We start from the raw sequence: 14,918 nt of genomic DNA, 5'->3' as shown, positions 1-14,918 counted from the left end.
GCAGTTGATGAAGACCCCGTAGGAATCTTTGATAACCACTGTACACTATACCATCAATTTTGTGTCATCCACAAACTTATTAGCCATGTTTCCTATGTTATCATCCAACTCATTTACATAAATGACAAATAACAGTGTACCCAGCACTGATCCTTGGGGAGCACCGCTGGTCACGGGCCTCCAGTTCGATAAATAACCCTCTGCCACCACCCTCTGTCTCCTACCATCAAGCCAATTTTGTATCCAGTTGATTAGTTCTACCTGGATCTCATGTGATCTAACCTTACTAACCAGTCTGCCATATGGAATCTTGACTAAGGTCCATGTAGGCAACATCTATCGCTCTGCCTTCATCTACCTTCTTGGTCACCTCTTGAAAAAACTCATTCAGGTTTGAGAGACATGATTTCCTACATACAAAACCATGCTGACCATCCCTAATCAGTCCCTGCCTTTCCAAATGCATGTAATCCTGTCTCTCAGAATCCCATCCAACAAGTTACCCATCATTGGTGACAAGCTCACATGTCTGTCATTCCCTGGCTTTTGCTTGTTGATACTTTAGACTGCTTACAGTCTTTTAGCACCTTGCCTGTGGCTGTTGCTCATTCAAGTATTAGATTACTTACAGTGTGGAAACAGGCCCTTCGGCCCAACAAGTCCACACCGACCTGCCCAAGCGCAACCCACCAGACCCATTCCCCTACATTGACCCCTTCACCTAACACGATGGGCAATTTAGCATAGCCAATTCACCTAACCTGCACATTTTTGGACTGTGGGAGGACACCGGAGCACCTGGAGGAAACCCACGCAGACATGGGGAGAATGTGTAAACTCCACACAGTCAGTCTTGGGTGGGAATTGAACCCGGGTCTCTGGCGCTGTGAGGCAGCAGTGCTAACCACTTCGCCACCTTGCCCCCCACCAGTATCTCTGGTAGGGGTCCCACAATTTCTTCTCTAACATCCCACACTTCCTATCATACCTTTGATCAGGTCACCTTTGTGTGTTTCAAGATCTCCCACACCGCTTTGCTGTAGTGTGGACTCTTTTCAAGATATCACGATTTAATTCGCAAGGTCTCTAGCTTCTATGTCTTTCTCTCATCTCCTGTTGTTCCACACACAGATGGCCTCGATCTTTAAGGGGTTTTATTCTCTCTCTGGTTACTCTTTTGCCTTAATATACTTGCAGAATTTCTTTGGATTTTCATTTACCTTATCTGTCTCCTTTTTGCCCTCTTGACTTCCGAATTATGTGTACAGAGGAACCTTGATTATCCTAATATCAATTATCCGAAGGAGATCTCAAGGTCCCGATAGAAACATTATATAAAAGACATGTTGGACAGTGATAGTGTCTTTTGTTTACACTGATTAAACAGGCACCGTCTCCAAATGATTGACTGGGGCGGTAGGGGGGGGGGGGGGGGGGGGGGGGGGGGTGTCAAGGGGTCAGTGTTGGACGGGAGCATGGGGGGGTGGGGAGATGCTGGACAAGGGCAGGAGGTGTTGGACAGGGACGGGGCGGGAGCTCGCACGTCTTATGCTGCTGCCTTGTCTCCTGAACAGGGAGTAGACTTTAAAACTCCGAGCAACAGAGGAAAGGCATTTAATCAATTAACCAAATAATCGATTATCCGAACGTAGTAGTACCCGGCCGTCTCGTTAGGATAATCGAGGGTTCGTCTGTACTTCTATATCTCCTATACTCTTCAAGGAATTTACTTGATCTCAGCTGTCTATATATACCAGACCTACACCACCTTCTCTTTCTTGACCAGAGACTCAAATCTCAGTCATCCAGCATTCCCTACTCCTCCCAGCCTTGCCTTTCACACTAACAGGAACACATTGTATCTGAATGCTCATTATCATGCCTTTGAAAGCCACCCACTTTCCAGATGCTCTTTTATCCGTGAACAGCCTCCCCCAATAAATTTTTGAAAGTTCCTTTCTAATACTATCAAAATTAGCCTTTCCCAAATTTTGAATTTTAACTTGTGGAACAGTTGTGGTGATTCCTTTTTCATAAATACTTTAAAATTAATAGAATTACGGTCACTGGTCACAAAATACTCACCCGTTATCAACTCTTTGTCCTGTATTTACTTCCCAAGAGGAGGCACAGTTTTGCCCCTTAAAATGTATTCTGTATTTATTCAGACCAATTAGATGTAAAGTCAAGGAACAGGAGGTTTAGGGATGACAGAGGGAGAGCAAGGCAGTGAGGCAAACTAGGCTCCATCGCCACATATTGTTTGTCCATTTAAACTACCCAACCACACACTCCCAACCCCATCCTTAACATATATACCACTTTTTCTGAGCTTCCATTAGTGTTGAAGAAGGGTCGCTAGATTTGACACATTAACTTTGCTTCCTCTCCACAAATACTGCCAGATTTTCTCCAGCAATTTCAGTTTTGTTTAAAAAAAGTACGCTCTAAATTTTTCAAAAAACATCACAACTGTCTTGATTGATAAACTAGGATTTACCTGGCAGAGAGCAGTGATGATGCATTAGTTGTGGTGATTCCTTCAAGCTGTCTATTCATGATCATCCTATACTTTTCCAAGTTCTCTGCAGGCACATATGTGACACTACAACAAAATAAGGCAAACGTAATTAAATAAAGTTTTTAATAAACATACAAATCACACATTTTACTAAAATCTTCACGGATTGAAAAAATGGCAAAGGGATGACTGCATCAATAGGACCGCTCGGGATATGCAAAATACTTTTCGGCTCTTAAAAAGTGATTTGGAAATAAGAGATTATTTTAAAGTAAAGTTTGACTTAATAAAAGGATTTTCTGAAGTTGTTAAGATCTATTAAATAAACATTTGAATATTATGTTTCAAAATGCATTTCATATCCACAACTTAGATTTTATGGCTTAGAGACATTGAATAGAAGAACGGCCATGAATATATTACAAACAGTAAAATAAAAGCAAAATGCTGCAAATGCTAGAGAATCTGAAATAGAAACAAAGTGCTGGAGAAACTCAGCAGGTTAGCAGCATCTGTGTTGAGAGGGATAGAGTGAACATTTTGAGTCTAAACTCTTCATTCAAAGTCTGAGTTCCAAAGAGGAGACATATTGGACTCAAAGCATTAACTCTGTTTCTCTTCACAGATACTACTCGACCTGCTGAATTCCTCCAGCACTTTCCATTTGGAATAGAAAAGAAAAATCATTTTGTTCTCATGCCACATTCATGTGATGTTTTTATTTGGTATTCCATGAGTTCTCTATATTCTTTTCTAATTACAAAGTTGAGATTAACTTACCTTTACAAGACAGCAATAATCATTTGCTGCAAGTAACAGCAACATGTGGAAACATTTTCTTTTATAGACAATAGGTGCAGGAGTAGGCCATTCTACCCTTTGAGCCTGCACCACCATTCAATATGATCATGGCTGATCATCCTTAATCAGTATCCTGTTCCTGCCTTATCTCCATTACCTCCAATCTGTTACAGTTTCAGGAAATCAAAACAATAAAAAACAGCCATCATCCAATTAATTATTTGATTTTTTTTCCCCACACAGATAGGGTCACTCACATACCTTCTCAGTATCCTATTTACTAAATTCAAATAACTTAAATTCTTCTTCAAGATTTATTTGTATTTGCTTAAAAAGCATAAAACTGTATAATTGGAAACCTGCTATCATGGCTTTGTTCAATTGGCATGAAGGAAGCATGGTTAGTTTTAAAAATACAAAATAAAACTCCAAACTTATCCAGATACACCTCAAATCATTACAACTAGTGATTGCATTGCATTTTCTGTTTGAAAAATCATTCTGAAATATATAGCAAACTACAAAAGGATAAATATTTTGAAGGTAGATTTCAAACCACAAATATGCTTGCCTTCATTTTAGAAAGGAAGATAGCATTACTACTCTGAACATCTGACTACAGATCTGATACCATCTGATGCATTTCAAATTAGTATTTCTATCAACTTGAAACCAAAATCCGAGCATAAAAATCACATTCAGCATCATACTAATAAAACAGAGTACCTTTGCTACTCCAGCCAATATACAGCATAATTATTTTATTACCCTCTCATTCGCATCTAGTCCAGTTGAGGGCTATCATTCAAACCTTGCCTCAAAAACTAGTATTGATTGAATGATGGACAAAAACTAAGTAGAAAGCCCAGAAAGACAGAAAAAAAGGCAGACAAAGTAATGGTGGGATAGTAAGCCAAAGGAGCAAAGATGATAATTGGACCCTGACTATGTGAAAATAGATTGGCTGTGCTGAAAACAGCCCACGTCATGATAGGGCCTGAGCGTGGGGATGGATAAAGGACATGGAAGGAGATGGGCAGGCTCTAAAATTATTGAATTTAGTGAATCCTGAAGGTTACACAGTCCTAAGTAGAACATGAAATGCTGCTGTTCCAGATTGTGCTGAGTCTCACTCTGATCTGTAAAATGACCCTGAACTTCTAATTGCCTGCCACTTTAACACACCACCATACTGCTGCCAACATGTGCGTCTTGGAGCTGCTACAGTGCTCCACGTGGGCTCAACTCTCCCTCACAGTTCAAATCCTCCAGCCCAGGCAACATCCTGTCAAATAATCCCCTATGCATCCTCTCCAATGCAATTACATTCTTCCTATAATTTGGCACCAACAATTGCACAGAACTCCAATAATGTCTTAACCAACATGTTGAGTTCTACAACTGATGTGGAAGTGCTGATGTTGGGATTAGAGTGGACAAGGTTAGAAGTCAGACGACACCACGTTATAGTCCAACAGGTTTATTAGAAATCATAGGTGTTCAGAGCATTACCCCTTTGTCAGGTGAAGAGAGAGCGAGAGAAGCACACAGGCACAGAATTTATAGGCAGAGATCAAAAGATCATACAAATTGGCTGAGTGGAGTGTTCACAGGCTAAACAGTAGCTCTCTGAAGTGATGAAGAGTGTCAGACTGTGTGACAGTGTTGACAGCTGAATACCAAGCAAAGGTCTAACCAAAACTGTACAATCTAATTAAGGTAGAGAGATCATAATTTATCAAAGTGATAGTGTCAAAACAGGACAGTAAGGAGGAGTTTACAGATAGAGAGGTGTGGTGAGGTCACATCAAGCGCAACATGAACTCAAGGACACAGTTCAGGGAATCTTCATGGGTATGAAGCTTCGATCTCAGTTTCTGCTCAGTGATTTTGCTTTGTTTATTTGCAGAGACCTATTATTTAGGCTGTCGACAAATTTCAAAATAAACTTGTTAGACTATAACCTGATGTTGTTTGACTTCTAACTTAGTTCCATACATCCTCCTTGTTCTTACATTCTATGTGTCATGTAACAAGGGCAAGTCAAATGCCTTCTTAAACACCTCATCCACACACCTTCAGAGGTCTGTGGATATGCACAACAAGGCCTTCTGATCTTCAATCTCTTTGAGGTCCTATATTCATATTGTGATCCTTTGCCTAGTTAGATCTCTCCAAATAGAATATAGAACAGTTCCGCACAGGACAGACCTTTCCACTGTGTCTGTGCCAACCATAATGCCATTCTAAAATAATCCTATCTGCCCTCACATGGTCTATATCCTTTCATTCTTCGTCTATTAATTCATCTGCCTGAATAGTCCTTAAACCTTGCGACGGCACCTGCTTCTACCACCTCCCCTGGCAGTTTGTTCCAGGCCCAGGAGAAAGTGATGACTGCAAATGGTGGAGATCAGAATTGAAAACTATGGCACTGGAAAAGCACAGCAGGTCAGGTAGCAACAGAGGAGCAGGAGAATCAACATTTCAGGCATGAGCCCTTCATCAGGAACGTGGAGTGGGTGGGAGCGACTGAAAGATAAAGGCAGTGGAGGGTAGGGCTGGGCAGAAGGTAGCTGGGAAGGCACGAGTAGATATAAGTGTGGGGTGATGGTGCATGGAAAGCAAAGGAAGATGAACAGGTGGGACAGTTCAAGAGGGCGGTACCAAGTTGGATCTGGGATGAGGTGAAGGGGAGGGTAAATGAGGAACCTGGTGAAATCAACACTGATGCCATGTGATTGGAGAGTCCATGGGCAGAAGATGAGGCAAGGGAAGGTACCAGGAGTGGAGGGTGAGTTGGTGGGGGAGCGTGGACCTAATGAGGGAATTATCTCTGTGGAATGCTGATGGGGTGGAGAGGGAAATATATCTCTGGTAGTGGGGTCTGACTATAGGTGGCAGAATTGTTCCAGGCATCTATTGCCCACTGTGCAAAAAGATTTCCTTGCTCACCCTAAACCTACGCCCTCTAATATTTGACATTTCCACTCACCCTACCCATGCCCCTCATGATCTTACATACTTCTATTAAATCGCCCCATAGCTTCCAACTTTCCAGTGAAAACAATCCAAATTTTTTCAATCTCTCCTTACAGCAAATAAACTCTAATTCAGGAAGATTCTGCTAAATCTCTTCTGCACACTCTCCAAAACTTCCACATTTTTGATTGTGCAGCGACCAGAACTGCACAATAACCACCATACTGTCCTTGTCTATTTTTTTGGTCAACTCTTATAAAAATACATCAACTTACACTTTTCCAAGTTGAATTTCATTTGCCAATGCTCTACCTATCTGAACAGACAGTTGAATTTTCCTTCAGTTTACAGCTATCCTCCTCCTACCAACTTTCGTGCCATCTGTGAACCTCTTGACCATACCTCCCGCATTTTAGTCATAATCACAAACTACAAAGCCTCAACACCAAGTCCTAAAGTTAGCCACCAAAAACAGACTTCCAGTCTCAGAAATATCCTCTCCCATCACCTTGCGCTTTCTTCATCTCAGTCAATTCTGGATTCAGTACGCTACTTTGCCGTGCATCCCACAGACGCTTACTTTCTTGATCAGTCTACGCTGATGCACTGATTCAAAATCCTTGTTAAAGTCCATTTAGATCATATCATAACTAACCTTCAACACTCCTGGATACCTTCTCAGAAACTTCAATCAAATTGTCAAACATGACCTCCCAATTCCAATGCTTGTTTTTATAATCAATTAAGCAACAAAGGAATGTAAATAGTGTGAATGGATTTACACAATGGCAGGGCTTTTTAAAAAGAACCAAGCCAGCAATACAGTTTGAAACTTTATTTAATCTCAGCATAGGTCCTGAGGTCTGCTCACAGTGCATATAGAGAGAGTTGACATGAAGGTTCAAGGAATTTAGAACGATGGTAGGAGATCTTATCAAGGTTTGTAAGCTGCTAAAGAAGATTGACAAAGTAGTTGTAGAAGGAACGTTTCCTGCGGGGAAATCAAGAATGCAAAGTCATAGTTTTAGGATAACGAACAGCATGGATAAATTACTTCTCTGAAAAGGATATGAATCAGTGAAATTCACTCCCTCAAAGATAGACATTTCTAAATCAACTAGAAGTTGAATCGTTAATAACAGCACTTGAACGTTAAATTGAAATCAAGGTGAGATCAGCCATGATCCTATCAAATAGTGGAGCAGGTTTGAGGGGCTGAATTGCCCACCTCTGTCCCTAGTTCTTTTTAAAAACAGAATTCCTACAGTGTTGAAACAGGCCCTTTGGCCCAACAAATCCAAACTGAACTCTCCAAATAGTCAAAAGTAGCCTCTGAAAACTAACGCACCCAGACCCATTCCCCTCCCCGATTATCCTACAGTTAACTCTGGCTAATGCACCTAACCTACACATCCCCGAACACTATGGGTAATTTAAAATTGCCAACTCACCTAATCTGCATATTTTTGGATTGTGGGAGGAAACTGGAGTACCCAGAGGAAATCCATGCAGAGATTGGAAGAATGTGCAAACTCCACACAGGCAGACGCCCTAGGCTAGAATCAAACCTGGGTCTCCGGCGCTATGAGGCAACAGTACAAATCACTGAACCACTGTGTCATTCTTATGTGAAGGAAGGTAGATGAGGGAGCATGGTTTGGCATGAGTTGGAACTATGTTGATACTGGGGCTATAAACAGCCATGAATATGGGAGGAAGACATAGCAAAGATTAGCATAGAAGTATGAGTGGCCATGAGAATGAGTGTTGGGTGCATGAATTGGGAACTTCTTGTGTGGATAAGGGGTGAGGGCTGTGGGTTGTTTTATGTTTCATTGATTTAAAAACATTAAGAATTCCAGAGCACTAAATCAAAGTTCCTGCCCAGCCCATCTCCGCATTAGTTCTAGGGCCACCTAGCCTGATTCCTATGAAATAAGCACTCACCCAGAACAAAAACCTGAACCTCCAGTTCATATTCTGCATGAGGAGTGGAAACTCAGGCCTTCGTGACTAGGTTCAAAGAATAATTTGTTTGTCTAGGTTAGATGCAGACTACTTATTTCTCTGAAATAAGTTAAATCTTTCAAAAAGATCATCCTTTATGGGGAAGCGATTTAAATACAGCATTCATTTAACTGTAATAAAGTAATTCAAAAGCAGGATTTGAGAAGGTGAGATATAACACTACAGCACCAATCATATAGTTCTGACCTCTCAAATGGAAACAGTATTAGTTAATGATTGTGAGTGCACTGCTTTAAGTCACTGCTTTGTTAAATGGCATTGTTGCTTTGTGATGACCAAATGTAGGATTAGCTGTTTAGTTTTCTGGCTGCTACCTCTACCACAGGGAATGACTGAAGGAAAAACAAGCCACCAATAGTGTAATTTTTAAAAAAAAAACTTTACTCCTAAATAATTACAGAACTTGTAAATTAGGATGGATGAACAAAAGCTTCGCCAGAGGTAGATATAAGGGAGCATTTAAAGGATATGAGACAGGTAATGAAGTTGAGAGATTTAAGATGTAATCTAAATTTTAGGACCTAAGCAGAGCCATAAACTGAGGGGTGATGGGAATTGAGGACAAAAATAAGAACTGAATTTATAATAGAATACTTTATGATCATCAAATGCACCAAAGTGGCTTAGAGTCAAAGTACTTTTAACAGCAGTCACTATTGGAGAATAGAAATTGTGGTGGCCAATTTTCATTCAGCAAGCTACCAAAAACAATGCGATGTGGCTAGATAATGTATTTTCTTTTTATCATGATGATTGAGAAATATGTCCTGGCCAGGATATCAGGACAACGGCTATGCTCTTCTTCAAAAGTTTCATGCTATCTTTTCCAACAATTTGAGAGCACAAACCTCAAAATCACAGAATTATTGCAGAGCAGAATGAGATCAGCCAGCTAATCATGCCTGTACCAGCTCTATTATCTAATACTGATCTCCTGCCTTTCCCCATATCCCTGCACACTTTTAATATTTAAAAAAAATCCAATGATCTTTTGAATGCCTCAACTGAACCTGCCTCCACCATATTTTCAGGCCATGCATTCTCTACCTAAACAACTCACAGTGTGAAAAAAAGTTATTCCTAAATTTCATTTGTACATCAATTTAATGTCCTATTGTTCTTATTACTTTAAGCAGCAGAAACAACTTCACCCTACCCACTCTAGCCAATTGCATGATTTGGAAAACTTCAACCAGATCTCCAGCTAAGGCTCCTTCTCTCCAGGAAGAACAGACCCAATTTCTTCAATCTACCCATATAGCTAAAGTTTTGCAAACTATGAACCATTCCAGTAAATCACTTCTGCACTCTCCTTCCATACATCCTACTTTATATTTTATTTCAGTGTTCTTCCAACTAAAGTGCATCACGTCACTATTCTGCATGGAATTTCATCTGCCAGCTGTGTCCACTTCACCAACTTATTAATATCCTTTTTGAGTTCACACTATTCCCTATTTAACAATCTCATCTTAAGTGTGGCACCTCTGACTATGCAGCAGTCCCTCAGTAGTGAACTGGAATGTCTCCTTCAATGTTTTTGCATTCCAGTCACAGAGTCACAGAGATATACAGCATGGAAACAGACCCTTCTGTCCAACCTGTCCATGCCGACCAGATATCCCAACCTAATCTAGTCCCACCTGCCAGCACCAGACCCATATCCCTCCAAACCCTTTCTATTCATATATGTTGCAATTGTACCAACCTCCACCATTTCCTCTGGCAGCTCATTTCATACATATACCATCCTCTCTGTGAAAAAGTTGCCCCTTAGATCTCTTTTATATCTTTCCCCTCTTATCCAAAAGCTATACCCTCGAGTTCTGGACTCCACCACCACAAGGAAAAGACTTTGTCTATTTATCCAAGCCCCTCATGAACCTATATAAGGTCACCCCTGAGCCTCGGCGCTCCAAGGAAAACAGCCCCAGCCTCCTCCAACCCTGGTGACATCCTTGTAAATCTTTTCTGAACCCTTTCAAGTTTCACAACATCCTTCCAATAGGAAGGAGACCAGAATTGCACGCAATATTCCAACAGTGGCCTAACCAATGTCCAGTAGAGCCGTAACATGACCTCCCAACCCCTATCCTCAATACTCTGATCATTAAAGGAAAGCATACCAAACGCCTTCTTCACTATCCTATCTATCTGTGACTCCACTTTCAAGGAGCTATGAACTTGCACTCCAAGGTCTCTTTGCTCATGCAAGGCCATCCTGTTGTGGAATTTGGGAACCAGAGACCAAAATTAGAGTTCATGCTTACATAAAGTGATAAAGGGAAGTCTCCCAGGACACCACTGGAATTGCTGAGTCTAGAAATAATTTAGACATGGAATATGTTTCACCTGCCCCTTTATCAACAGCATAAAACCATATATTCCCACTTTTGTTTTGTTGAGAAGAGTATTTGTTATTAGGAAGAGCGAGATGTTGACATGACCTAAATGGCCAATTTTCTAGCCTTACTTGTATAATAGGATTCACTCATTACATTGGAATGCAAATCAAGAAACCATTGTTCAGTCTGGAAGAACCTATAGGAAACCTGCTCGGAATCCTAAGTGATGCATCAAGGACATGCCAAGATACACCAGAATTGCAAATTTTGGGGTCCTAAATTTTAATAATATGAAGCAAATGAATACATTATCATCCAACACAACTATACACCATTTTTCAAATCTCTGTCTTGAATAATCTAATCTTACACATGAAGTCATTTAATTGAACCTGAAAGATTGAAGGTCACCAGTGAACTAAACATGATTAAGGCATGCAATGTTTATTAAAAAGACAGTTTTTCATTTTACGTACTTGCAGCAGTTTCTTAAAACACTCTAATACTCACACATAAAAAGGGTCATCACCAGGTGCACATGGAGATCTAGAATGCGAAAAGTATTGTGATGCAGTATCTTTTGCACTAGTGGCATATAACGTGCAAGTTTCATGAAAGATGCACACACATTCAAAGTCTGGATATGAACTAGCAATGCATACACGAAAAAAATTAGAGTACTTTGCCTGTACGTAAAGCCCATTTACAAAATAAATCTATTCCACTATGCTTTCATATACAGAATCATAGGACTGAGGATACACACATTCTATTCAATATGTTTGCACGAGAAAGAGTTATCTAATTAGCACAGAATCATAAAAATTGAATCCTTACAGTGTGGAAGCAGACTATTCAGCACATCAAGTGCACACCGACCCTCCAAAGACCATCCCACCCAAAATTACTCTCCTATCCCATAAAACCTGCATTTCCTATGACTAATCCACCTAGCCCCATATTACCATAGCCCCACTTTACCTTGCAGCTCTGTAATTATATTTTAAAACATATTTTTCCATTTGCAAGTTTTTGCTGCATGTGCATTCATCAGGGTTTAATTCAATGAATTTCAAATAATTATTTATGGAGTAAGAACAAAATCCTCAGTATGGCTGGCTACTTTTCTTATCTAATTTTCTTAGAGACCAAAAATCCTGTAAATGCTAGAATCCAAGGTCAACAAACAGGAGGCTGGAAGAACACAGCATGCCAGTCAGCATCAGGAAATGGAGAAGTCAACATTTTGGATGTAACCTTTCTTCAGGACTGGGGGTGGGTGTAAGGGCAGCTGCAGATAAAGAGGGCTTGGAGGGGCAGGGTGGTGAGGTGGGGATAGGTGAACACAGGTAGAGTGGTACAATGTGGCTGGTTGATGGGAGGAATGAATGCGGTTGGTGGCTAGAAGGAAGAGTCAATGAGAGGAATGGAAGGCAGAGGGAGGGTCTGCGAAGGGAGGTTATTTGAAACTGGAGAAGTCAAACGTTGAGTCCTCCGGGCTGCAGGCTGGCCAAGTGAAAGATGAGGTGTTGTTCCTCTAATTTGTGATCTGACTCGTTATGGCAATGGAGGAGGCCAAGGATGGCCATGTCGGAAAGGGAGTGGGAAAGGGGATTAAAATGGGCAATGACTGGGAGGTCTAGTCAACCCCAACTGAGATGCTCGGTGAAACTTTCCCTTAGTTTACGTTAGGTCTCCCCAATGTACAGAAGACCACATCAGGAGAACCGGATGCTGTAATCTAGGTTGGAGGAGTGGCAGGTGAACCTCTGTCTCACCTGGAAGGACCGTTTAGGGCCCTGGATGGAGGTGAGAGGAGTGGTGTGCCAGCACGTTTTGCATCTTTTACAGTTGCAAATACAAGGGAGGCAGAGGAACTGGGCAAACAGGATGGAGTTCGTACAGGATACTGGGTGGGAGGAGATGTAGTCCAGGTAGTTGTCAGAGTCTGTGGGTTTATAGTGAACATCCATCTGGAGACTGTCACCAGAGATGGAAATGGAGAGATCAAGAAAGGGGAAGGAGGTGTCTGAGGTGGACCAAGTGAATTTAAGGGTGGGGTAGCAGTTTTGGGAGAAGTCGATGAAGTGCTGTGGTTCAGCCTGCGCGCAGGATGTTAGACTGATGCAGTCATCAATTTAATGACACAGTGCATGTGTAGGTAATGAAGAAGGACTGTTCAACGTAGTAAACATAGAGGTAATTGTAGTTGGGGCCCATCCGAGTACCCATGGCCACCCCTGGATTTGAAGGAAATGGGAGGAGTTAAAGGAAAAGTTATTAAGGGTGAGGATTAGTTCAGTGAGATGGAGGAAGGTATTGGACAAGGGGGACCGGGTAGTTCTGTTGAACAGAAAGAAGCTGATAGCCTGAAGGCCATCCTTGTGGGGTATGGACCTGTATAATGACTGAACATCCATCGTGAAGATAAAGCACTGGGGCCGCAGAACTGGAAGTTACTGAAGAGGTGGAGGGTGTGGTTGGTGTCACAGATGTAGGTGGGAAATGCCTGAACAAAGGGGGAAGAGGATGAAGTTAAGATAGGACAAGATGAGTCGATGGGACAAGAGCGTGCAAATACAATGGGTCGGTCAGGGTAGTTAGGCTTGTGGACCTTTGGAACAGGTAGAACCAGGCAGTGCAGGGCTGGCGGACTATGAAATTGGAGGTAGTGGAGGGGAGATCATCAGAGGCAATGAAGGCAAGGACAAGGCGAATGATTTTGGCCTAATGCATAATGGTGGGGTTGTGGTCAAGGGGGAGGTAAGACATGGTGTTGGAGAGTTGGCATCTGGCCAGTGCGACAGAGGTCCGTTCTCCACATTTGTCAATGGGTTGGATAGTTAACTGGGGGTTGGTGTGGACATTGGAGCGCTGCACATTCAGAGGGCATGAGGGTGAAATGTGCAAGGTGGGGAGGAGGAATTGAGACAGCCGATGTCACATTGGCAGTCGGCAATGAAAAGGTCTAGAGCAGAGACAAGGCCTGTGGGAAAGTGACCAGGTGGATGGGGAAGGTTGGAGGTGGAAGAAGGGGTTTTCAGAGGGAGGTTGGGAGTTTTTGTCAAAGGAGCACGGAGGCAGAGGCAGCAGAAGCAGAACTCCACACTGTGGCGTGTACAAAATTTGTTGAGATGGGGGCGGAGGAGCACAAACATGAGCCCTTTACTGAAGATGGACCATTCAGCCTCAGCGAATTTGCGGTCGGTGAGGGGCGGGGGTGGTACCAAGGACACTAAGGGAGAGGGGTGTCGGAAGATGATGGCACGTGGTAGGTGAGGGTTGGATGTGCTGTGGTGGGGTGGGGGAGAGAGGTGCATGTGGGAGAAAAAGGAGATTGGAGGTGGGGTGGGCTGGGGTGGGAAGGGGTGCAGGGGGGAGTGAGATGAAGAGGGACAGGAGGGATGGGTGCATTTTGGGGGTGGATGGTTGAGGAGGGAGAGCTGGTGTGCAGTGGGACCCGGAGTGACCCTGGGAAATGGGAGTATGAGTCTTGACTGGAGAGTGGGCAGAGCCAGAAGTGGAGGCAGAAGTTGGAGGAAAATCGAGGCCAGTCCAAGTGTTTCGGGGAGAAACTACAGCAGAATCCGGGGCAGCAGTGCAAGTGATGTCCGGAGCTACTTGGTAGGTGGTCACAACGGCTTGGTAACCAACCTGGAACTGCAAGCGGTGTCCGACTGGAAGTAGCTTTGGACTGGAGAGACCCGGTGCTGGATGAAGTCTCCACATGGGTAAAGGTGGGAGCAGCGGCAATAGTAGCATGGGGAAGGGCTTGGAGGCTGCTGGAACCAGGGTGCAGATTTCAAACAGCAAGTGAGTTCTCAGACTGGAGGTGAGTTGAGCAGAGTTTTGCAAACTTTTCTTATACCACATGGTGGATCGACAGATATTTACTAAAAAATCCAGAGTATCACAACTACCTGGACTACACCTCCTCCCACCTAATATCCTGCAGGAACTCCATCCAGTTCTCCCAATTCCTCTGCTGCATTTGCTCGGATGAGGAGACATTCCAAGCATCCCAGATGTCCACCTATTTTGACAACGTGCTTTTCCAACCTCTGTTATCCAGACAGCCCTTCACTGCACTGCCTCCATTCCCCATTCCACTGCTCTAAAGCCACACCTCTATAACTGCAATAAAGACAGAATTCCCCTTGTCCTCACCTAGCACCCACAAGTCTTCTCCTCCTCCAATGCATCATCCTTAAACACTTTCGCCAACTCCAACTAGACCCTAC

At 42.7% G+C, this 14,918-nt stretch overlaps 1 protein-coding gene across 23 annotated transcripts in view; it reads right to left on the bottom strand.

Moving 5' to 3' along the window:
• Positions 1 to 14,918, bottom strand: part of LOC140487612 (multiple PDZ domain protein) — a 359,969-nt gene that overhangs the window by 150,339 nt on the left and 194,712 nt on the right. For 21 of the 23 annotated variants that reach the window (XM_072586923.1, XM_072586922.1, XM_072586963.1 and 18 more), the window contains 2 exons: positions 11,188 to 11,223; positions 2,501 to 2,605 (listed from right to left, as the gene is read on the bottom strand). In XM_072586923.1, coding sequence (XP_072443024.1) covers positions 2,501 to 2,605; positions 11,188 to 11,223 — 141 coding nt within the window. The remainder of the gene's footprint in view (positions 1 to 2,500; positions 2,606 to 11,187; positions 11,224 to 14,918) is intronic. The other 2 variants (XM_072586949.1, XM_072586990.1) reach the window with 1 other exon arrangement.

Source organism: Chiloscyllium punctatum, chromosome 2, assembly GCF_047496795.1.
Source record: "Chiloscyllium punctatum isolate Juve2018m chromosome 2, sChiPun1.3, whole genome shotgun sequence".
Taxonomy (NCBI): domain Eukaryota; kingdom Metazoa; phylum Chordata; class Chondrichthyes; order Orectolobiformes; family Hemiscylliidae; genus Chiloscyllium; species Chiloscyllium punctatum.
Note: the sequence above shows the minus strand (reverse complement) of the source record. Positions and strands in the feature narration are given on the sequence as shown.